Source organism: Melanaphis sacchari, unplaced genomic scaffold (genome assembly GCF_002803265.2).
Source record: "Melanaphis sacchari strain LSU unplaced genomic scaffold, SCAv2.0 Contig50_pilon_pilon, whole genome shotgun sequence".
Classification (NCBI taxonomy): Eukaryota; Metazoa; Arthropoda; class Insecta; order Hemiptera; family Aphididae; genus Melanaphis; species Melanaphis sacchari.
The window spans coordinates 2,221,656-2,248,017 of NW_020271344.1; the positions used below are offsets into that span (position 1 = coordinate 2,221,656).

General features: G+C 26.0%; 3 protein-coding genes across 8 annotated transcripts in view; 2 read left to right on the plus strand and 1 right to left on the minus strand.

The window, feature by feature from the left end:
• Nucleotides 1-1,248: 1,248 nt before the first annotated feature.
• On the minus strand, nucleotides 1,249-4,836 carry LOC112599294 (26S proteasome regulatory subunit 6B). Its single transcript, XM_025346119.1, has 6 exons — nucleotides 4,677-4,836; nucleotides 3,945-4,034; nucleotides 3,528-3,861; nucleotides 3,247-3,450; nucleotides 2,659-3,128; nucleotides 1,249-1,430 (listed from the first exon to the last, which is right to left on the minus strand). The coding sequence occupies exons 1-6, from the start codon at nucleotides 4,707-4,709 to the stop codon at nucleotides 1,317-1,319; spliced, it is 1,245 nt and encodes a 414-aa protein (XP_025201904.1). The 5' UTR covers nucleotides 4,710-4,836; the 3' UTR covers nucleotides 1,249-1,316.
• Nucleotides 4,837-5,094: 258 nt separating this feature from the next.
• Nucleotides 5,095-13,778, plus strand: LOC112599406 (thiamine transporter 2-like). Its single transcript, XM_025346309.1, has 11 exons — nucleotides 5,095-5,179; nucleotides 9,648-9,781; nucleotides 10,354-10,524; nucleotides 10,625-10,838; nucleotides 11,394-11,566; nucleotides 11,637-11,768; nucleotides 11,857-11,953; nucleotides 12,166-12,358; nucleotides 12,567-12,708; nucleotides 13,031-13,101; nucleotides 13,712-13,778. Exons 2-11 carry the CDS (start codon nucleotides 9,656-9,658, stop codon nucleotides 13,776-13,778), a joined length of 1,386 nt encoding a protein of 461 aa, XP_025202094.1. The 5' UTR covers nucleotides 5,095-5,179; nucleotides 9,648-9,655.
• Nucleotides 13,779-15,053: 1,275 nt separating this feature from the next.
• The window catches only part of LOC112599412, a 32,316-nt gene continuing 21,007 nt past the window's right edge, over nucleotides 15,054-26,362 (plus strand). Inside the window, exons 1-3 of one of the 6 annotated variants that reach the window (XM_025346319.1) lie at nucleotides 21,574-21,833; nucleotides 23,013-23,581; nucleotides 23,664-24,058. In XM_025346319.1, the coding sequence (XP_025202104.1) occupies nucleotides 23,835-24,058 (224 nt within the window). In that variant the 5' untranslated portion in view covers nucleotides 21,574-21,833; nucleotides 23,013-23,581; nucleotides 23,664-23,834. Of the gene's footprint in view, nucleotides 15,071-15,227; nucleotides 15,261-21,573; nucleotides 21,834-23,012; nucleotides 23,582-23,663; nucleotides 24,059-26,362 lie in introns of those variants that run through there. The other 5 variants (XM_025346321.1, XM_025346324.1, XM_025346322.1 and 2 more) reach the window with 5 other exon arrangements.

Here is a 26,362-nt window from a genome sequence, read left to right on the forward strand (position 1 = left end):
TTTTTTAATCAAGATCATATTAATTAAATATATGTATATTGGCTTATTAAAAGTGTATAAAACATTTTAGGAACTTAGTTTTTACATACAGTATTTATTTAATTTTCAATTAGTACTTTTACAGAACATAGATTCTAGATATGTTTAAGATACCTATATATATATAAAATCTCACAAGTTAAATGATATAGTAGTATTTATTTAAATACATATTTTAATATAGAAACATAATGCTTATAGCCAAAGCCTAATCACTAGATAACAAATTATTTTATTAATTAATGCAATTATTGAATACTGTTTTACTAACTATAGTTTATCAAAGTTGAAAATATATTTTGTTGTGAAATTTATATTATAAAAGGCTAAATAAATGTATAAAAGAAATGTCAAGTATTCTGTTTATGCAAAGATTAAATTCTAAATGAAATTTTTATATTTAATGTACAACTAAAATATTAAATGTAAATTGATCCACTATATGCAAATTTGCTACTACATATATAAAAAAAATAGTGCATTGTCATCATTGTTTATAGAAAATTATTAGTCAAAAATATTAATATGAACATACATTTACATTAAAATAATCTTTACGTTAAACAAAGTTGTTAGTTAAAAATTTGAAAATTTTTAAATAGAATTATGACATTAACATGATAAATTAAAGGATTTTATTAATTTATACCACTAAACAATTTATTTTTCAGATATTTTTTGTAATTTTTATCATCTCTATGGTAGCTACTTCTTACTCAAGAACTTTGAAGAAACGTGATTTACAAGAAGTTGAAGATAACGAGGCACTTTACACCTCACATGGTAATTATGGAGGTGGTGGTGATGGAGGTGGTCATGGACATGCTACATCATACCAAAGTTATGTGCTACATGCCTTCCACCCATCTAAATTCCATGTTAAAGACCATTAAACATTGTAATGACTAATGAGTCTTCAGTTATCTTAAATAAGTATAATGTTTAGTTATCAAGCTTGGTCTTTATTATTAGCTTACTCAATACAATGTTTATGTTTGAATTATTTTTGTTTACAACATACCATAATAATAATAATAATAAACAAATTAGTCATAGATTTGTATTATATACTATATTATATTCTAATTAAAATATTACAAACAAATAAAAATACATTATTTTTGAAATTGATTTAGAAATTATATTAATTACTTTTAATACAATTAATAAATTAGAAAATGGAATAATTATATGCAAACTTGTTTTTATTAGAAAAAAATAGTGTATCTGAATTTAATAAAATTACAGGTTCATTGTTATTACTTATTTGTATATATTTATTTGTAGAATTCATGTTCTGATTCATCCTTTTTGATATTGTTTTTGTAACCTTTTTCAAAATCTTTAGGTAACACAATGTAACGATTTTCACGTACAGCATGCATTCCAGCCTATAAAATAAAATACATATTATTTAATATAAGTATGATTGATTTCAGTGATAATAACCTTTAATAAGTAGTTATCTAACCTAAGTCATTTATACTTCCTTAAGCTTAGTAAGTGATCTACTAGTCTTTTATATGGTTTAGTGCCTGGGTAGCCTATTCGCAGTGCAATCTTGGATAAAATTACAACAAACCAGGAGACTTATCAAACTTTTACAAAATATTTTTAATTTTAGTACCGAGTCTAAATCTAACATGAATTATATAATTTTGTAAACAACCACACAAGATCATTTGGGTTGGCCACCCCAGGTAACGTAAATAATAACCTGGTTATTGAATAAATTTTTGTTTAAATCTCATATTAAATGTGTGAGATATTTCATAATATTTTGTATATTTTCTGTAATTTTAAAAGTGTATTTACTTATTAGTAGAAATATTTTAGTTAATAAAACTAATGAATAAACCGTTTAGATAAGTATGATAAAAGTAATATAATCTGCTATCCTCATACATTTCATACATTAGTAACATTTATGTTAGTTAATTTGTTAGTGAGCTACTGAGTAATGTAGACTGAGGTATAATAAAATATATCAATGATCAAAATATTATTTCTTATTATTAAATGAAATTAAAAGTTTAATGTGATAAAACATCATAAGATTTGCTTTTTTTTAAAAAAAAAAAAAAACCATATCTATAGCAAATAAGTATGAATGACTCAATTGATTTTAAATAAATAAAAATATTTTCTAATATAATGTAAAAAAAATGCTTTTTGATAGTAAATTACCAACAAATATAGTTAAATATTAATAATTCTGGTAAGTTAACAATTAATGCTAATATTTATAATTACAACAATTAATTGATATATATAAATATAGAAAATATACTTGAAGAATTAAATAAAAAATCCTATTAACACAAATTTAATATTAAATATTTTATGCTTCTATAATTTTTTTTTAATAAGAAACTTTAATATTATTTAAGTAATGATTATAAAATTAGGTATTTATCAGTTATAGCAATTACATATACAATTTTCTGGTAGTTTCAAGTTTACTGTCTTATCTTAAAATAATAAAACTATAAAACACTGTAAACCTAGAGTAGTTGCAATAACAGAATGGAGTTCAACGAAAAATTTTATACTTGATAGTTACAATTATCAAAAAGTACCAAATATGATTAGAAAACACAAAATATATATATATATTACCTCTTGACAAATTGCATTAATATCAGCTCCAGAAATTCTATCCGGTCTGGCCACATAATCTTCTAAATCAACTTCTTCACTGAGATTCATTTTAGCCGTTATTGTTGAAAATACTAAACGCTTTTGTCTACGATCAGGCAATGGAAACTCAATTTTTCGGTCCAAACGACCAGGACGTAATAAAGCTGGATCTAAGGTATCAGCTCGATTGGTAGCCATTATAACTTTAACATTAGTTGTTTGATCAAAACCATCCATCTGATTAAGAAGTTCAAGTAATATTCGCTGCACTTCACGGTCAGCTCCCGTTTGGGCATCAAAACGTTTAGTAGCAATTGCGTCAATTTCATCAATAAATATAATAGCAGGTGAATTTTCTTTAGCTAAACGGAAGACATCACGTACCATACGAGGACCTTCTCCTAAGTATTTTTGGACAAACTCTGAACCAACCACACGAATAAAAGCAGCTAGAAAATAAATTAATATAATTGTAATGATTGTCAAAATATTGAATTCTAACATTTTAACAAATCATTTTTTTTTTTTTTTGATTTAATTAAAATTGTTTGTATAATTTATAATTACCAGTAGTATGATGAGCCACGGCTTTAGCCAACATAGTTTTACCACACCCAGGTGGTCCGTACATTAAAACACCACGTGGTGGATCAATACCAATTTGCTTATATAGTTCAAAATGTGTAAGTGGCAATTCAACAGCTTCTCGAATTTCCTGTTTTTGCATATCCATACCTCCAATATCAGCATACTGGATATCAGGTTTTTCATCTATAAATAAACATATAATAATTGGTATATGGAAAATATGGATAACTAGAAAAACTAAAGAGAATAAGATAACTTACCAGCTTGTAGCATAGATATAGAGGAATCTGCTTCTGGGGGTAATACATCAACCAAAGCATTACTATGTTTATGCAATGCAACACTAGCAGATGGTTTTAGTAATTCTCGGTCGATTGTTGACAATATACGTACATAATAATTTGACCCAGTAGTACTTCCAACAATACCAGTATTTTGGTCAACTGCTTCTAAAAATTGACCAATAACAAGAGGGACACTTTGAATACGTTTCACTTCTTCTTGTGCGTGTAAGTATTCTTTTTTTAAATTACGTTGTTCATCTTTAATATATTCTTCTTGTACAGTCAAAAATTCCAAATACCTTTGTAAGCGCTAGATATTTCAATAACATAATAATAAGGTAACAATAATTTTGATATTCATAATATAATTAAAAATGAATAACTGAAATTTACCTTATATCTAGAATAATGGTCTAAACTGTCTAGACATGCCTCAACATTATTCAAGTTAGGAAGAGTGGGTTTAGCATCTTGACTATCATCCTACAACAATAAATACATTAACTTGACCATTATAAACATTAAACATTTAATTTGTAAATATTTTTAACACATCCTACATAAATCATTTAAATGATAAATTATATATTGAAAAAACTTTGTTACATAAAAATGAGAAAATAAACTTATTAAAATAGATTACTAGTTTGTTAATAAATTTTGTATAAAATTGGTTTTTAAAATCTATTATAAATCAAAATTTTATCAAATAATTAAGTACTTGATGACCTCAACAGATACATTGTATAGAAACAATGCATGAATGTCTATTACATTTGATAGATATACCTAACATATGTTGTGTTTTTCAGTATTTTGTAATAAAAATATGTATAAATTACAACATAAATTTATGTTTATGTGTATGTGTGTATTAAGTAACAAAAAATAGTAAAACATTAATGACATAAAAATGATGATAAAATATTTATAAAAAGTATTTATAAATATTATTATTCGAAGTGGTAAAAACAAATATAAAGCAATAAGTATTGCTTTAGTGTTCAATTAGAAATTAAGAAGAATATGATATTTATGGTACTAGTAAAATCATAGAACAAGTACACAAGAGTATAATACGTGACTAATATTATAAATATGAATTTTACAGAACTAAATACGTACCCTTTCTGGTAAGACAATACCGATTTCTTCCATTGCAAATTACTGTGTTTAAATTGTAAATTTGTGAGTTGTGTAAAAATATTATTGTTAACCGTTTGATGTCTAATGCAAGGAACCGAGGACGAGAATATGATTATTGTTGTTTTGCTTTTCTTTTTACGTTATCATAATGATTAATCGAAATTGAAATGATAATGAAACATAACCTCAAAGAATCGAATATCTTTGTTGTTGTATATATTATGTATGAATTAAGCTACCAATAACGCGGTTAAAATTGATTAAAATCGTTACCGAAATGGCGAGGGAAATTCAAAGAACTCGCCAACATAATATATACACAATAATTATTGCTCGCTTGTCCAGCAAAAACAACGCCGACATTAACTCACAACGTTGTCGTCACTGTCACTGTAAATCGACCAAAGTTTTCGAGACCTGTGCGTGTCGATTTTACAATATTTTACGGTTCGACCGGTCCAAGTTATTACATATTATAATAAGTAAGTGTGTTTATCATAATTTAAAAATTTAAAAACTATTGTAGGATTGTAACTGTGATACCAATGAAAATAATGACATAAAATGTACGTATTATTGAAAATTAGTATATGTATTTAAGTATATTTTTAGTAGTTAATATAAAAATAATATTGACGGACAGATACGCTAATAAAATTCATCGTCAGTGTTGAAGAACTTAAAACTATTCGATATGTGTATAAGTTCTTTGTAATACGACTTCATTAATTTTAACTATTCAAAGTTGAAAAGATTTATGAGTTATATAATTAAAATATAGACAATCGTAGTTATAGTTCATATATGCATATAAATATAGCATTATAAATTTAGATAATTATTCTGATAGATATTATAATGAATAAATGAAATAATAATTCAACTACTCAATATTTAGAAATAACTCTAATAAACTAAATAAACTGACTAGAATAGATAAGTATTTATAATATTTATCATAGTTAATTGCAAAAAAAAAAAATAACTATTTTTTAAAACTAATTTAAACAATATTTGCTTACGCCAAGTGACATATTATTTTAATGGTATAGGTACATAAATTGTATTGATTATAAAGTATTTATAATCAATGATAATATAAATAGAATTATCTAAATTGAATAGACATTTTCAGGGTTAGCGATCTTAAGTTACTAAATACTTAAATACTTACTAGCATAGGTACCAGACTAACTTATACAGTTATGTTAATATTTATTTATTTAAAATATTTAAACGGGTTTAGACCCAATAATATACCTAAAATGAGTATATTTAGTACACCATAGTATTATTAATATATTTAGTTATTAATAGTACAGGAATTAGCAATATTTAGGTATATCAATGTTAATGTGTATAATATATTAGATCTGTACAGAAATATGATTTTTAAATAAAAGAAAAGAAATTGAACCAAACGGACCAATTTTATAAATATTTACAACGTTCATAATTCGTAACAGTAGGGTATTAGTGGTAAAATTTTTAGTTTAAGGTTATAAATAAAATAGATCGCGATAATGAAAAATAAATTGAAACAAAAACATTTTCATCATTGAAGTTAACACAACTTTGGTATATAAATGTAAACTGTTTTAAGGCATTATTTTTACAAGTGAATTTATAAGTATTAAATGTAAGTTTAGGATCAAAAAACACACCGAAACCTTAAGGGTTTCAGTAGATCTAGATACCTAGTGTATAATATATATAATACTTATATAGACTCTTATAGTCATATTCCCATGTACTGTAATTCTTACATATGAAATTTTTAAGAGATAATTATGATAAAGTCATTGAAATTCAATAGATGTTACTGTTTTATAGATACATTAAATAGATACTAAGTAGTAAATTATTTAATATGATGTAACTAAGTTTACATTTTATTGGATAGACTATTTAATACATTTTTTATGAATTATCGAATTCTAAGAATAACAATAATAATATGACTTATTTGTTCTACTTTGTAACTAATTCAAAAATTGTTGTGGTGAATAAATATAAAAATACTAAGAGCAATACATTTGCAAAGGACAAATATTGAAATATTCCTATTTATTAATACTTGTTCAATATTCTACCTACCGAACCTATTATAATTTATACTCATAGTTTTTATCTACACAATATACTTGAAATATTATTTTAATTGTTATAAAAAGTATGGTATGGTAAAAAAAAAAAATGCGCATTATTTAATGCAGTTTGAAAGTTTGTTTAGCAAATGTGTACGGCAACATTTAAATGATATATATAATAACACATAATATATTGAATTGAAAAATTACTTAATTGTAGTTTGCTTAAAAAGATATTTCGAAAATGTTTTTTCCATATTAAAATAATTTTAATGAACTGCAATTACCTAATATTATTTTTATTGTACTATTATCTCATTATAATAATTAACTAAGGTGATATAGGAAAAATGTTTTCATAATTAAATATATTTTAAATGTAGGTAGTTATATGTTTATAGTTTATACCTATATACTATAATACTATATTAGATATATTACTAACGTTAATAATATTAGTATGATTAATATTCAATGTATCACTGTAAATATGCTCTTAAAAAAAAAAAAAAAAATATAATTAATAGTTCAGCTAAACAATTAGTAATCTATTTAAATATACCAAGCTACTAACAGAAATTATTTATTTAACCGTTTTGAACATAATTATAAATTATTATTTTGTATTTATCACAATAATATAAGATATTTTATAAACATGTTTAAATTTTTTAACAGCAATAGCTAATTAGGTATTTCGTAGAGTATTTATTTTTTATAATTTTATATTTATGTATAAATATTCTTAACAAAGAATTCTGTTTTTGATTATAAAATTATAAATTTACATTTATAAATCAAAATGTGTAGCTATCTCAAAATGTTAATGAGCTAAAGACAAAAAAATATATAAGCTATAGGTACGTAGAAAACACTGATTATCTATTAGATAATTGAAAAAAAAATTGTTCGAGCAAGTGGGTACAAATCTTCTGAACAGTGTTAAGCTCAGGTCACTAAAATGGATATTCTAAATTTGAATTTAATTATAGTAGGTATATAAATGTACACAAAAAACAATACTGAGCAAAAACGATCTGTCTTTACCACTAAGTATATTTTATAATATGCTTTTTCTTTTTGTTATTGCTTTCAATTTTTTTATTTTAGTGTTAATAATAAGATAGGTTGATAAAGTTTTTGACAAAATCATAAAATTTATAAATGTACTTAATATTTTATTATTTTAGGTTAGGTTAAGTTATATTAGGCTAGGCCATATTATATTATTGCTTTATTTGCTTACTATTAAGTTTTGAGTCATTACTATTTTATTGATAAACAGTGGTGAATATATTCATAATCGTATCTAAAAAATAATCTACATGTTTTGAAAATTTCATTGTGGGAAAATAAAATTCATTATAAACATAAAAAAGTTCTCATAAATAATATTTTTGAATTATATCAAAATAATGAATACTTTTATTCGTAGTTTGATTTTATATAATATTATGTATATTTGAAATTCAAATGTTTATAAACAAAAATTGTGTTTTTATATTTGTTTGATATTTTTAACTACTTATAACTTATAAGATATTTTTTATTTCATTTTTAAGTTATATAAATTAAAAATTTTAAGCATTTTTAACTAAAATAATTTTTTCAAATTCATAATTTTGACGAATTCAGTCAAAATTTAAACTTTCAAAGTCTTAAAACTCGTTATACAGACAACTTATTTATGAACTTGTATTACATTTTCAAGCAAGAGTGAATGGATTAACTACCTAACCATGTTAGAACCAACAGAGAAGTTATATTTTGTAATGTATTTAAAGCTTTAAAATCATTCATTGTCGTTTTTGTAACAACATGTTCATGTGAAAGATTATTTTTAAAATTCTACATAGGTAGGATAAACTAAATTTAGGTAGAAGAGCTATTTTGTTAGAACGTTAAATAACCCTTTGACTATGTTCGTATAACAGAAACTAGTATACAATGTAAACCTCGACAAAATTATTGAAACTTTCAAAAAATTGAGACCAGCTGATCGACGCATGGAGTTTTAAAATATGTGTATAGAATGGTATAAATAATGAAATTATTAATTATTCTCTTCTAAAATTCATATCATTTTTTTTAACAAGGATTTAAAAAGAAGTATTAAAATATATCAGTTTTAGTTAAAAAAATAATATTGTTTTTAATAGACAACTAGTCTAAAAATTTGAACAAAAAAGTGTCAATATTTTACTTCAAATATTTTTTGGCTCCCCTACAAAGAAGATCTAGTATCTCTTATGTCTTAACATGAATATATATATAAGTATATTTATCAACCTTGAATAATTGACAATATACTAAAATAATTATTAAAATAATTCTCTGTGATATATTGTAAAGTACACACAATACACTATATCTATATAACATAATTATAATAAAAATTAAAAATAATACATTTTTTCAAGGGTAATGTATCTATTTTGGGAAGGGGTGTCCAAAATTAAAAAAGTCATATCTGAGAGCCGAAAATAAAGAGGGAAGTACAAATAATACTTATTTACTAACAATTATACGTATTCCTCTTAGTAAAAAGATTAAATCAGTAATTCAACAGATCAATATTTTTTTAAATTAAATGGCCAGTTATTTTAGTGTGTAGTTAACAAAATCAATAATGTATTATTGTGATATAAATTTATGCGTAATAACCACGAATTAAAATAGTAGGATCTTAAGAACTAAGATAATATGATCATAGAATAAACATTTATAAATACAACATCAATTGTTTGTTTTTATTATTAAAAAAATCAAGAATATACAATTACTTTACATTTTAGTCATTTTACTTTGAATTAGTTTTGAATAAAATTAAAAAAAAATATATATATAATATTGATTTCAGAACTAAATATGGAATCTTGGAAAAAGGTATGCATAATAGTCTCGGTGTATGTCATACTTCGAGAATTCCGTCCAATAGATCCTTTTATTATTAAATATCTGAGGTTTCTTCCAGAAAAATATACGATTAGAACAGTAAGTTTACCAGTATTAATGAACTAAAATTTATATACCTATATAGCTATTAATTGTAGTTATAAACCATAGATTTTCGCATTTGTAAGAACTTAATATATTTAAATAATATATAGTTATTATAAAAAAAAGGTTTCAGAATCGATTTTATGCGTAAAAATGTATGTTAAAAACCCACAATTATGAGTCTTAAAAAAGGAATACATGGATTAGTATCTAGAAGATACTGTATAGAATAACAATAATTCATCGTACCCTACTGTTTTTATTATTTAAATTATATTTTTAAAGTATTATTATATTTTAAATTTGAAAGCATTTAATATATTTCATGATATTTTATATACATTTCTATTTTTAATTTTCTTTTATCCTCATTAATTTATGTTATTATTATAAAACCAACTTAATTAATTTGTAACCTAATGATAATGCTGATAAATGTATAATTGTTAAGTATTGTTTGACATTTAAAAAAAAAAAAAATATATATATTGTAGTTCTATAGATAAATTTAATGTCCATATAAAGTCAGCATTAAAATGTTATTATTATATAAAATTTTAATATAGCTTAGAGAAGAGGTTTATCCAATGAGTAGTTACGTTAGCGTTTTATTCATAGTAATTATATTCCTCATCACCGATTATCTACAATACAAGCCAATAATAATTTTAAATGGATTATCTGGTATAATATCATACAGTTTACTGTTAGGATCTCCAACAATAATTTTGCTAAAAGTATGTATACCTAACTCTTTTTTAAATTTATTTTAAAATTATTTTTTTCTTACATAACAAATTCATGCGAATTTAAAATTTATAATTTCTTTTTTTTTAGTTAAGTCAAATATTTTTAATGCTTTTTAGAGCAGCTGAAGTTGCACATTATACATATATGTTTGCAAAAATTAAGAACAAAGATCAATATCAGATCGCTATTAGCATAGTGAAAACTTCAATTATGATTGGAAAATGTAGTTGTGGTATAATAGCTCAAGTTCTTATATCATATAATATAAGCTACGAATATTTACTCTACTTAAGTATACTTGGTGAATAAATATTAAATTATATGGGTTTTTTTTTCAAAAATTACTGTTCTCAGAAATATATTTTTATATTTAAATATAATATAATATATTATATAATTAAAAGTGATTACACTGAAAAATATTTAAAAAAATAAATACAATTTTCATTTTTTTCAAATCTTTTAAATGACGGCATATCTTTTTATTTTAAATTTCTAAACAGAATATATTTCCGTTAAAATCGGCAGATTAAAGAGTAATTCCATTAAAATATCAAATAAAACTTATAAGTTATTACTGATTAATCTTAAATTATTATTGAAAAAATAACTTACTTGGGAATATGAAATCAAAAATATGTGCTGCAACAATCAAAAAGATAAATAATATTTCTAGGAACATTAAATACATTAATATCTTTAATGATATTTACTATAAAAATAATTCGTATATTATCCCTATATGTTTGATAATAAATATATTTTATCTATAACTTTTTAATATTAATAATATTACATTTTGTTTTTGTCAACCTACTGTTTACACTTTAACTTGCATTTGAAAAATTTGTTTTAGGCATGGTTTTAACTACGATATGGTCATTAATTATGCCACCAGTTAAGTTTAGTTTATATTTTTATAAAGAAAAAGAATCCGCTTTAGACTTATTTGTAAATGATAGTAAAAATATTATTCAAACAAAAATTAATGAATCTACTATTATAAATCTACATAAAAAAAATATAAAAGTGTGTAAAATATAATATTCTTTCTAATAATAATATAATATTTACGATACTATTGATTATATGAATATAGAAATATTTTATAAAAATGAAATGCTCTGAAGTTATTCAAAAGCTGTGGGATGATTTTCATGTAGCATACACGGATGCTAACGTATTTAAATGGTCAGTTTGGTGGTCGTTGTCACTCAGTGGTTATGTATTGGTAAATATTTTTCATTTTAAATAATAGTGGATATTAAATTAAATATTTTACAACTAATCATAGATTTATGTAAGACCGGATTTTTTAGGTTTCTCATTATATCCAACTTCATTGGGAAGAAATTGAAGCACACGGCGAACGAAACTCTTTAAACGGTGCAGTTGAATCATTGACCACACTATTAAGTAAAGATTGCAATTTTTTTTTATTTATACATCCAATACACCTATTTTTAATCAAAGTTAAACACTAAGATTTAAATGTTATTTTAACTATTTTTAATAATATTTATTTATTCTTTATTAGGTAATTCAACGTATTTTAAATAATTTTTAAATGTCTTGTCGTCTTGATTATATTTTATTATATTGATATTATTGTTTTTAAATTCGTTGAGGCGCTGCTGCTATATATGCGTTTGGAAGAGTTAACGGAGAATGGGAAAAATATGGAGACATTTTAATGGCATTAGTGGCTATGGGACTTGGAATCATGTTATATTTTCTTTCTTTAACTAAATCTTTAACAAAATCGTATGCATACTATATAATATTCAGTTGCGCATATCAGATTATGGCAACAATATCAAGGTATAATCAAAATGTAATATTAAGGAAATAATTCAGTGATACAAATTTATTTCTCTGAAAGTTTATTTGATTTTGTTTTGAATAATTGATATAATATATTATTGTAATAAATAGATTATGATATATAAACTATAGAGAGTGTATTTTGTTTTTTAATGCTAATTGATATTTTTTCAGTATTAATGTCAAATATTTTTGAATATTTTAGCTCAGAGGTTGCCAAATTTTTGAAAAGGAATTGTTATGCTTTAATATTTGGATTTAATAAATTGATTGCGTATATCTTAATTATTATATTTACCGTTATTATCATTGAAGATAAATTATTTTATTCTGATATTCATCAACAGGTAAGACTTGTATTAAGGTTTATATTATATAACCACACACTTTTTATTATATAAATATTGATAAAAAATACTAAACATATTATATTATATATAATATTAGTTAAAAGATAGTGTTTTAGCTATATTGTTAATTTATTTACGTAAAATATATGGAGAATAGATAAATTAAGGGTAAGTTTATCATAACAGTTCTTTAAAAAATGCCAGAATTTATCAAAAACTATTTTAGTAAACATATTAAAAATATTAATTGAATGTCTTAAATGTCTTATATTATTATGTTAAAATACAATTTGAGTATTTTAATGATATATTTTTTCAGTTTTTAATCTACAGTGTGTATTTTATGTTCTTGGGATGTTTGTTTTCATTAATGGCTTTCATATCATTCAGGTGACTACAAAAAAAAAATTGAATTATTGTCTTAACGTTTTTATACAATAAAATATAGTGTGCATCTCATAAGTGATGTATTTGGTATATATATTATACATATGAATACATTTTTTTTTTTTAATGTATTTACAGGAATCATTATAGGTATACTGTACATAATTTCTAAAGTTCGTGAAATCATTTCTAAGCATATTTAGTTAAAATCATCAAATTTATAAGCTAATATAAATTTTATATGGCTTTGCGTGAAATTATTCGCGATGACAATTATTGAAGATCAAATATTGAAATTATTAATTATTAATTTACCGTTAACATTGGTATGAAAACATTTATTTATTTTATTTTTCCAAAATGTTTTACTGGATCTAAAAATTTTTTAAGGTTATAGGTATATAGATAACTATAATTTTAGTTAATATATATTATTTTTAGTTTATACTATCTAAACGGAATTCAACATATAATCTATTAATTTTAATTTATTTTCTTATTTGAATTATATAATTGAATGTTTCATAATATTATGTATAATATTTATTTTTTAAATAGATAAACGAAAAATATAGATAACTGTTTATATTTCATTGTTTTTATTGTTTTCTAGGACTGCAACTGTTACAAATAATTACAGAAATAGAATATTGGATGTATACATTTACAACATCAATTAGATCTAGTGGACTATTTATTTAACATACTCTTATTTCCACGAATAAAATCTAAATAAAATAAAAAATTCAATACCAACAAAAATTAGTACCAGTTTCGATTTAAGTCTTTAAAGGTCCAATTATTTCCCTGCAGCGTCTGTACGCTATATGTATCTGGTATTAACTCTGATCTAGACATAGTCAGTGTCACGACACTATGCCATTCCTCTGTTACGGTCTTAATATTTTCAAAAAGTTCTGATTAAAATACCGATATTTTTAATTTCAGTTTCAATTTCTAGACTTCAAGCTTTATCGTAAAATGGCTGCATCCAAATTGGTTCACACTATTCTAAGGAGAATAGTATATACCAGAGTTAGTCAACAGCCAACCCAATAATTATCTTGCGGACCACTTTAAAAATACATTACGATCCCGCGAACCACTTATTTTTTATTAAAATTGTTTAGGTAATTGTGTTGAAATTTCAGCGGGTCACATATAAAATTAAATTAATATAATACAAAAAAATATAAAATTTATTAACGTAGATAATATATAATAGTTTTGATTTATTTATTTCACTATTTAGTGATGTTTGATAAATCTCGTGGGCCGCAAAGTTTTCCAAGGCGGACCGCAAATTGGCTATCACTGGTATATACGGTACTTTAATCAGGTCTGCAAGGTTCAATAGGGTAATATAGTTTCAATTTATTTTAAATAAGTCTTAATAAAATTAACGAAGCGTTAAAATCTTAGTAAGGGTACCTATGATATATCAATTCGTCTAAATATTTGTTCTAAACAATTTAATAATTATTTAAATTTACAATTGCTTTTTATTTTTTAAGTTAAATATAAAGTCAAAATAGATGAGTCAAACCCTCAAAAAAATTATCTTCTATAATTTTTGTAATAGGTGAAAGTAGTCTAAGCTTACTCAAAAATTATAAAAAATAAATAGTTTTACATGAACACGTTTTATCTAATTTATACATGGGTATAATCAAGTTTGATTATACTTAAGTAAGTGAATATTAATGATTAAGTTTTTGTTTAAAATATTATTTCCCTATATTTACGTAATATTTTTATTCAGGCTAATAAATTATTAAGTAGTTACGTATGTATTGATACAGAACTATTTTATTTTATTAAAGTCTTACTAAAAAAAGTTGGCTCTACTGGCCATTAATCAATAGTTTCAATGTTTTCCAGTTTTTATACATCTATAAAATACTGAGTTTATAGTAAACTGTATATGGAGTTGTTTATATTTTAGTTGGTGTTCTCATTATGTAAGCATTATGTAAGTAAAATTATTATATTGTAGAATTATTTTTTTATATAGTTTTTATCGTTTATTTTACTTTTATTAAGTACCAAAATGTATTAAATATCTATATATTCTATTTGTAAATACTATTTAATATATATATTTTAAAACCAATGTTTTTGATTTTCAGGGATCGGGATTTGAATACCGGAATACAGAAAAAGTAAGAGTACAAAGTACAAATTCAATACTTAATAAGTTATAAGCATAAAATAGAAAAACAATTTAATATAGTGAATAAATGAAATATTTAGCACAATATAGCAAGACATAAATCATCATTTGATGGTTATATGTTAAAATCAACTTCAACTTAAAGACAAGTAGTCAAGAGTTTAATTATTTAGGTATGACAGACACCCAAAAAGGAAATATATTGAGGCTTTATAGAAATAGAATAATAAATATAATTTGTCTATTTCAGTTGATTAGATCCAAAGTTTATAGACAGTATCAAAATTGGGCAAGTTAGCCGTTTATTTTTTCAATTAGGTAGTTGAAGTTATTTATAGTTTCTAGTAGTATATTATCTAGTAAATTATTATTATATAAAAAATAATACAATTAGAATGTAAGTTGGTTTCTAAAATTTTAATTATATCTTAGTTAAACGTTTAGAAGTAAATAATAATAACTCGAATCTAAATAAAAGCTAGCGGTTAGTTTTTTTTTTCGTAGCTTGAAATATCAATTTAATAACTTATTCGTTAAAATGCAAAGAATAATACATTGAATCAATAATTAAACTAAAATTATTGGTGATAATTGATTACTTTATATCATTAAAAAATGTCCTAGTTGGATTTAGGGACGCATACTAGTTGCGGACGAAATTATTCAGGTCAATATTGTAACATAACAATTGCGGACACGTTTTTCGTTATCATAGTACTAGTTGCGTACAAAGTTTTTTTTAAATAAAAATCACGTAAGTTGCGGACACAAATATTTCCCTTCACCACTTTTTCATTTTTATAGTTTTTGTGGCAAAAATTTTTTTGAAACAGCATGTATAAATGATAATCTACTGATTTCACCATTTGAATATTGCAACATTTGTTTACTAATAATATCCTCTTTTTCGACAGTTCTTTTGGCTCGTTTTAAATTTCTTACAGCAGTATAGTTCATTTTAGTATAGCTACCAGTCTGTACTTCATTTATGGCCTCGATCAATTGATATATATTAGGGTGACTGCGATAAAACATACCATTAAGTTTAGCATGGAAACTTTCACGAGCATTTGTGGTTCGTGAAATAGATGAAGAAAATTCTGCCCATATTTCTGGAGGAAATATTGCAGAATCTGTATTTATATAGTTCAAAAAAACATAATCTGTAAAATCGTGTATAGCAGTACAGCCAGCCGGCAGCGTAGACATAAAGTCATCTGTAAAGCAGTCATCCACTTCGTTAGGTGACAAAAACGGTAGACCAAAAAATGATTTTAAAAAAGTTCCCATTTTCGCCCTCAGTATTATATACTTTAGCTAGACCTAATAACTGTATTTTTTGGTACCAAGCTTGTCCGAGATGGAACCGACATACTTTTATTTTGCTCATTGGCCATACTAGACGAACAGCTGAGTGAGTAGATTGTTCAAAATCAATATGAAAAGTAGTTGGTAGGATTGGTGAACTTTTTTTAAAAATTCTAGTGCTGTACAATAATCAGTAACTAATTTGCCCACCAACAAACAAAAAAATAATGGTACGTAAATACTATTTTTTACGCCATGGACCACGAATAATTGATTGTACGCAATTAGTATGTTATATTTGTGTCCGCAATTCGTATGTTACCTTTTTAGATTTCGTCCGCAACTCGCATGGTTTTTGTGACTTTGTCCGCAACTAGGAAACATCGGGATTTAGAGATTTTTAATAATTTTTATACCTTAAGAAGATAATTATATACGTCCCATTTTCAATGTTTATATGTTTTAATATTTGTTCAGGAATACAAAAATATTTGAAATATTATATATTTATTAAATTGTATATTTATTTTTGGCAAATATTGTTTACACAAAAAGTCAAATATAAAATAATATTTCATGTTTCAACACGTGTTTTAATAAATAAACATACTTAAATGTTAATTTAATGATTAAAAATAATTGTATTTTACGTAGTAAATACCTACTAGGTAGTTAGCAAATTATTTAAATTAATGTATTAAAAAAATGTTTCGTTAATTTTTCACTTTGCGATTTTAGATATAATAATTGCATTATATGATAAATATGACTACTATTATGGAATAAATTAATAATTAATCAATTAAAAAAATATTATAATAATTTTTCTTGAAATAAATTTTAATGAAAATTATAACACGCTAATAATCGGTATTGTAATGTAAATCTTAGCAATTTTAATACCTATTATTTATTAATAAAGTCTAACTATTCGTATAAATTATACTCTGTAGATCATTAATTTTAAAACTATAACAATTGTATTAATTGAAATTAATTTCATATTATTATAAATTGATTGATTACTAATATTTATATATATTTATTATAACAAATTAAAATTATAAAATATTACAATGATATAATATAATTATTGTATTCAAAAATTCAATTATTATTCGATATATTTTAAAACAACTGATTTACTTAATAAATTTTATATAGAGTTCAATTATAATTCCCAGACATTAAACTGTTGTAATAATAATAATTATTATATATTATTTTGAATTTGAAGGATAAGCTATTATGTAAATTTATTATGATCGTAAAAATTATTAAATTTTCAACCAATATTTGATATTTATAATTATTTTAATTATCATTTTTACCTTTCTGTAGCTCGGTATGTTGATGCGCAAATACGATGTACGATATTTTGACACAGGTGTACAATCAATGCACAAACGATAACCGACAACTCATATACATATAATATGATTTACTTTATTTTTATTTATTTTAATCAAAAATAGAAAATATACAATCTATAGCTTGTGAACAACAAACAAATATAAAGTAATATATGATATAGAAAAATACATAATATTTCAAATGCGGAAGGGGCTGTCCAGTAACAAAATCCGTATGGCTTACGTTATTTACAAACAATTGGGTGACCCAGTAATAATGATATTTTACATTGGTCTGTCACCTTAACTCAACTTTTTTTATCTGTAATTTTGTATGTATTCTATTATAATCATGATACAATTCGCTTAATAGTAATCTAATCGTGATTCATATGGAATATTTTAGCATAACTCAAATTATGGATACGACACAATATACAATGTAGTTGTAATATTGACTTTAAAAAAAATCTGTGACCACTGACTGTTTTCTCAGCAGGTTCTCCTCACTTAGCTTTCTGATTCTTAATGATTCCTCTAAGACCTATCAAAGGAAATACTATGTTATTGTATAGTAAGGTCGAAGTGGTTTGAGGAGAGCTAAAATTGTTTTATATTATAGGCTTATTTATAGACTTATACTGATCCCCCTTAAATTTTAATGAATTTCGGCTAAGCACTAAAATAATCACTAATGATTAGTGACTATAATTTCCTGACAAGCTTGTAATTTAAATATTAAATAATATCTTAAACGTCCCTACAATTTATAGAAGTTTTATAGTTGAAAATTGAAATATTATTAAAATTGTCCAAAGAATTAAGTACTTCCAACAATAATTGTGTAGCTTTGTTTTATTAATTTGTTATTTTCAACAATATTTTAAAGTTTTATTAAAATATATATTATGACCGCAAATTTTAATATAATATAATATACATTTTTTTTAAAGTTAGTTTAGTATCAACTATGCATTAGACAAACGAAATGTGCATTTATCGCAGAAGTCTACTTTTCTTCCGGTCTTTCGGTCATCAAACTTGGTGTGCATTCCAAAAACAATTTAATATTGCACCTACAGGTCGTATGCCTGATCAGAAATCGATTTATTTACTGAGAGATACTGAAAGCGTAAAAAAAAAAAATATAATGGACTTTACAAAACTGTCAGAACACATCATGAAAAAATCGATAAGGCATAAGGGTGAAGCTTAAAATATTCCTTAGGCGATCTGTACGCAAAAATTCGGATATTTTAACGATTTTTAACTCCACAATGAGACAAATTGTAACAACTTAATCCACACGATTATGTTGCGTGAAAAAATGCATGTGATTATGTGAAAGATGAAATATTCTTCAAAAACCAGCTCATCTCTCTTAGAGATAATTTTCAGTAATTTGTGCATTTACTAAATTTAGCCTCATGTGACTTCTTTTGTGAGACTACTTTAAATCTTTAGTTTACACGGATCGTCTAAAGATCAGCTGAAAAATAATATTCGTGCTGCTATTGTCAACATAGGCACAGATATGCTAGAAAAACTGAACTGTAATTTAAAATTTCGGCTATCTCAATGCATTGACGAGGACGGTGGCCAGTGGTCACCTCTGTGATGTCGTTTTTAAAACCTAATAAAATAAGACTTTATTTGTACCCCTGTACTCAAAAAAAAATTAAATCGATATTGCCAATACTTTTTTTGTTATGATTTTCTTAAATAAAGTAGTAACCACAAATCACTCTATACAATATAGCATCATTGTATTTATTGTTTATTATTTAAACATATGCATTTGTTGTTAATCGTTGAGCTGTGATGTTTTTTAATCAAAAAAATTATCAAGAAATATTACTAAGTGAAGAAACAAATTCATTTAAGTAGGTGACCAATAAATAAATGGTGAGAGAAAAAATAGAAAACATGAAGACACGCGAGATAAAATTGTATACAAGCTGCAAAAGGACAAAGCCATAACGGGCACATTTGTCGAGCTGTCGTTAAATCGGTATCTCCTCGTGAGTTCGTTACATCGTTAACTGTTACGGGTAGGTAATTTAATTCAATACAAAGTCACAACTAAGTATGTTGCTGTGCGATCAAATTGTATATGTTACATAATGTATTTTTATAATTTAAAAACCAGCTGTTTCTTTATCTCTATATTAGGTAGTCATTTTTATCAAAAAGTTTAATGTGTGTAATGTGTATCATACAAACCATAAAGTCGTCTAAAAAACTAAATAAGGGCATATCAAAATTATTAATATTAAATACTAAGAAATTTAGTCTATTAGAAATACTAAATAAGTATATTCTATTATTAATTGCAAAATGTAATGTGAATATAGACCATATTATTATATGAATATATTATTTAAGTTTAATGTTTGAGACAATGTCAATAATGTTAAGTACGAGTATATAATATCATGTTGAATATTTCATAAAATTAAGTCGTATGGTTTCAGAAGTTTAAGCTGTCTGCCGACTGCCATTCTAATGTCTTAAAAGTTGTCTAATTTCTGACCTTAATGGCTGCTGTATGTGTCGTCACTCGTCCCAGACCAATCTTATGTTTGTTATTAAATAAATATGATATTGTTTTGTAATATTAAAATATTGGTGTACTTACTAGATATTGTTAATAACGGCTATTGTAATGAATGATTGATAATAATAAAATTGTCATCTACCAAATTTAGGAACGGTGTAAAAACTTATATCATAATATTATTTCAATATGTTTGATTTCTAATCGCTCCTATGATAATTGACTAAGGCACTATGTCTTTACAAATGCGCTTTTGTCTTCAATTTTAAATTGAAAATTCAATTTCTCTTACGCAGTTACGCCAAATGCAAACCTTATTGAATGCATTGAACACGTACTTTTTTTTCTCTTCATATATCACAATCAACACATTACATGATTATCACTCAGTCAATTTCCAACTGTATTATCGTCGGCGGATTTCCGGTATCCGCGATTTATTTCCACCGTCGCCCGACATCTATTCGCTGCCTTCAAGCAGACGATGAAAAACATGACCGGTTGAGGGAAAATCGAAAGAAACTTTGAAGGAAACATACGCAAACCATTGATCTATAAATTATAGCAGTTGTTATAAACTTAGTTTATTTGTCCGTGCTACGTCGCAGATACCTACTCACTTACACGGCGGCGGTGAGTATTTTGAGAACTCGACGATAGACGCCAGGAGAAGAATAATGATAATAAAAACGTTGCACAATCGTGGCGATGCTGGATGCGCGTGCGCGTGCCCGGAGCTAAAAAGATTAACGCGACCGCCACCACTCGCCCTCGCACGTTGCACAACAGCCGTCCGCCACCGCCAGTAGTCGCGTCGGTGCGCCGCACCTTTTACAACGTTATGCTTACCAGTTACCGTACGTAATAGCAGTAAGTAACCAGCCGTTGTTCAGTTGTTGTCGCGGTTGAGCGGTATGGTACACGCGACTAGCGAGTATAATCGCGAACAGAATAACATTATCGTTATCGTTTTATACTATATAATATAATACAATAATATAATTTTAATATCGTTATTCGCTTGAAAATAAACAAAAGAGACAACCAAATATTTTATAATATTATTACTTACTAGGAATTATTGTCTCATTGTCAGAGCTCTAGTTGCGACGGTGTTGTTGTTGTTGTTGTTGTTGTTGTTGTTATTGTTATAAATTATAATATTATAATCACCGTCGTCGATTCATTGGCGGCGCGTGGTGACTGACTAGTGAGATAACAGCGTAGGTACTTAATCGCAATCGTACTTTCGAAGACAAAACGATCGAATTGACGTCTTTTTTAAATTATCCGATATTTACTAAAGTGCCTAAAAATACGTTCATTAATGGCTGCACTACTCGAGGTGAGTAACACTTAAGTCATAACAACGTTATCGTTCCTGATGCAATTTATTTTTAATCCTTCGTCGTATTACCAAACACGCATTTTGTTTAGACTCCGCAGCGAATAATAATGAATAATAATATTAATCATTAATCGTATCCACGTGTGACGCCACCGTGTGTTTCCTCAGAACTCGTCACGACATGTGACCGCCTTATAAATCTGTAAACAATAAAATGTAAATTATTATTCCGGTAACGTCGAAAAACAACACAACAAATGCACCTCATACCTCTCCGACGGATTGGTACCTCCTATATTGGAGTATTTGCGTTTTGACGTAGATTATTTTAAAAGTTTTTAAATTAATTTACATATTAACGTTTAGTTTTTAATACCAAATTTAACAATAGATTTCTCATTTAAAGACAATTTTTAATTCTTTATGTTAAATAAATGTATTAATATACTTTTTAAGAAAGTTATGATTTTGGTATATTTATAACATTTATAATAATAGTGTAAAAACGCCTCTTAAGGGAGGGGGAGGAATACCACATTTTTTGTACATTTCTATGAAATAAAAATTAAAATCGTACTGAATATTATTTAAATGTACCGATTAATATTTAAAATTTGTAGATCAAATATTTTAAAATATCGTTTCTATGTACGTCCGCCGTTATTAAATTTTATTAAACAATGTGCAATACATTTTGATGAAATATAATATTATTTGCGGTTTTTATAGTTGCAATTAGAGTATAAGAATATAATAAAATACAAGGAATATAAACTAATTTATTGAATTTTAATTAAAACAAAAACTTAGAATTAATATCTAACTAGTATTTACTGGTAGATGTTAATTTTTAAAATTAAAATTCAATTCAACATTCAACGGGGTTACGGTAAATGCCGTGTATAGTTTATTGGTTGAACAAAAGTATTATAATAGAATGAATATTAAAAACGTTCTGATATTGAATAAAAAATAATATAATATTACCATTTAATTATCAATAGAGTTTAACAACGTATCAGGTATTTACTCAAGACCATTTTGGTAGGTACCGTACTATCCACAATATTTCATATTCCAAACAAGTTTTAAATGACGGACATTTGATTTATTATTATTAATTTATTACGAAGCCTACAATATCGTTTCATTCGTTTTTATCTATATTATTTCCAGATAGGTTTATCCAAATACTTCAATGTCAATAGTCGTTTGTTTTAACCGATTCCGGCACCAATACATGCACCAAGCAATAAGCGCTCACATGAAGTTCTCAATCGAGTCGTATTATCTTAACTTATCGTGATTTTATTATTATCGTAGCTTGTTAGGTCATCACCACCACTACCTGCTGCTCCACTACGTTCTCCACCACTACCATTCAATACTTGCCGCAGTATACCGCCTGCCACTAACTGCGCTCATGTAATAAGCAATAACATTCATAATAAGAAACAGAATAATGAACGGTACCTACGCCGCACCGTGTGCTTATACGGAGTATTGACGCAAACGTTCGCGAGGTTAGGTCTATCGTGTCCCGTGACAAGTCGAATCAATGCATTCAGTTGACATTACAACATAACTATCGTATAATGTCAAATGTTTAATAACAATTAAATAATCACTGCAACAATAATATTGTTCGAGAAATTATTTATATCTATTATAACACTAATATGGAAATCGGTTACCGGTGACCGCCTCAAAAGCTTTTCTCCACGCCGCCATCGTGATCGAAATAGGTAAAATCGTATTACCGGGGCCGCGCGTGTTTCGTCTACCACATTTATTATACCAAGGTATCTAATATCGACGACGTTACAGCGTAACCGCTTCGACGGTTATTATCGGCGGTTCGACTTCGAATCGCGCCCATTCATCGAAAGCGGTGGCGACAGTCTTGTCATAGTTGTTGTTGCTACTTTTGCGACTTTTGCGTCCGCTACGACGATGGTTCGCCGCGAAACGCACCAGTGATTGCGACTCAAACGTTCTATGGACAGCGACGGTCACCAATTACAAAAACAACATCAACGGCGGCGGAGGTCGACGACGGCCGTGCTGTTACATCAGCCGGGCGTGAGGTGGCGCGCGGTGCAGCCAGCCAGGAGGAGTTGTTCGGCCGTGACCGAAAGGGACGTGATGATGGTGACCACTGGCGCGTGGCACCCGTCCCGGCAACATTCAGTCACCGCTAAGAGATCGTCCAGAGTTTACAGGTACACTTCACACGCGAGAATCGACCGGTAAATGTTTTAGTAGGAACCTAATTCCACAATGGTTGCGATAGTCCATTAAAAAAAAATTAACTCTAAGGCAAAATGTTTTGCCGAACAACGAAATTTTCTCCTAAATCATACACTAAGAAATAAATTAAATAATATTATTATCTAGTTGGAATATTTGATTAAATTTTCCCATGTTAATCAAATCTTACTCTCTTTAGGTAAAAGTCAAATCTTTAATTTCATTTACATTTTTTTCTAAATTCGTAGTACTCTTTCGAATAATCTATTTCATTTATTTATTTATACTCTACCTATAAAATATGAGAGAATAATATAACATAATATCGTACTATTAAAAGACACATAAATTGTGATAAAAATGTAACTATTTAATACCAATTACTAAATATAATACATTATAAGTATCTACTTATAATTAAACAACATTAATTATTACCCAAATAACTAGTAACTATACCCATATGTTTACAGTGGAAACGGGAAATTAACTTCTGGTATGTAGGTTCGATACCCATTACTGGACTGGAGTTACAGTGACTTAAAATTGTCTTTTTGTAACTGTAGAATTTAGTCGAGTCGTACCTAAAAACTTTTTTTTTGCTTTTTCCACATTTTATAGTAAAATTTACGTTTGGTATAAGAAATAGAATTTAGTTTGAAGCGCAGGGGAGTAAATGCCACCCTGCCACACCCTCTCTACGCTCATGATGTCAACCATAACTACCTCACTACACATGGTTACAAAAATGGTGTTGTTAGTGCTACTGCAGGTGTCATCCGTTTCCTAAATTAATTAATTATTGACCTTGTTTGATAGTTACACTTTGAACTTCTTTTTTAAGGTATTCGAGTTTTTGAATTTTTTAGTGTTATTCTTATTAGTTATTACGTTTCCACCATGGCCGCATACCTCAATACGAGTAATCAGTTATCAAATAATGTGTCGAAAACTTATGCATTTGATTGTTTGAATATTTGGACTATGATATTTTAATACAATTATTCTGTGCATGAACTAATACAAGACACATCATATGAATAGTCATAGATGATTATTAATATAGCTGCAGGCTGCTTATATCATCTTAACAGTTAACACGGAATATATAGAATAGATACAATGTTATTTGTTAGTAACTGTTGTAAAGATCGCCTGAAGTTTATCTTACATTAGATGATATTTAATTATTTGTAGAGTATAAAATATTGTAATTTTTATTAGAAAATAATTTTAATAATATATAAAATAATATTAGTCGAATATTTAGTTTCTATTTTTAGAACTTCATATTAATTTGACTTAAATAATTATAGTGAGTACCTATGATGAATGCATACTTGAATAAACATAATTAACGACGCTAGTTATATATAATATGCAATAACTTTAATGACTTTAATTTACCGTGTCGCGTCATGTATGTATGAAGCGCGCGTAGTTCAGGGGAGCGATTAGCAAGATGACCTACAAAACAATTATATCATTTTATTATACTCCGAGGAATTTTTTTTCAATATTAGGTATTAATCATTAATATTTTTATTAGTCCTGTAATGTCAGTTACGTACTCACATGAGATCAACCCGTCGCCTATATTATTTTGAACCAAACAGCCATCCGTATCAGTCTCATAACATTCAAAAAAAAAAAATAAATAAATAACTAGCAGATGCTTTCCAAGGCAAACAACACACACATACAAATGCCTATTTTTAATTCGCTCTGACATCAGTTGTAGCACATTTACGCAAGTTTCGAGCAGTTGAAACTCACCAGACTGGCCAAAATAAAGTTGTATACAGAGTGTTACCTATTTTTTCGCACTGATCTCTCCTGCACACCTGAAAACGAAAATTAAATTATCCGAAAAAAATTCGTTACAGTCAATGCTGATTTTTAAACGATAAAAAATGTTACTCAAATGTTTTAGATAAGTAACTAATTTTTCTGTTTTAAAATTTATCAAACATATCATTCATTCCCGTCAAATAAAAACAATTAGACAATCTTTAGAGAGAGTAATAATTAACATTATAATTCTGTGTATAATAATTATATTTATGTGTAATTGCATTAGCTCATTTTCATGTATCACGACTGACGTCATTTTGAATATATTAAACATTTGAACTTTTAATAAAACCATACGCTTACCACTCGGTATTTAAAATAATGATGTCATGATGTAAACATAATGTGTATCCAGGTACTAGGGGGTAGCCTACATCTGCATCAAAGTCCATCATTCATAATAATTAGTAATTGTTATTATC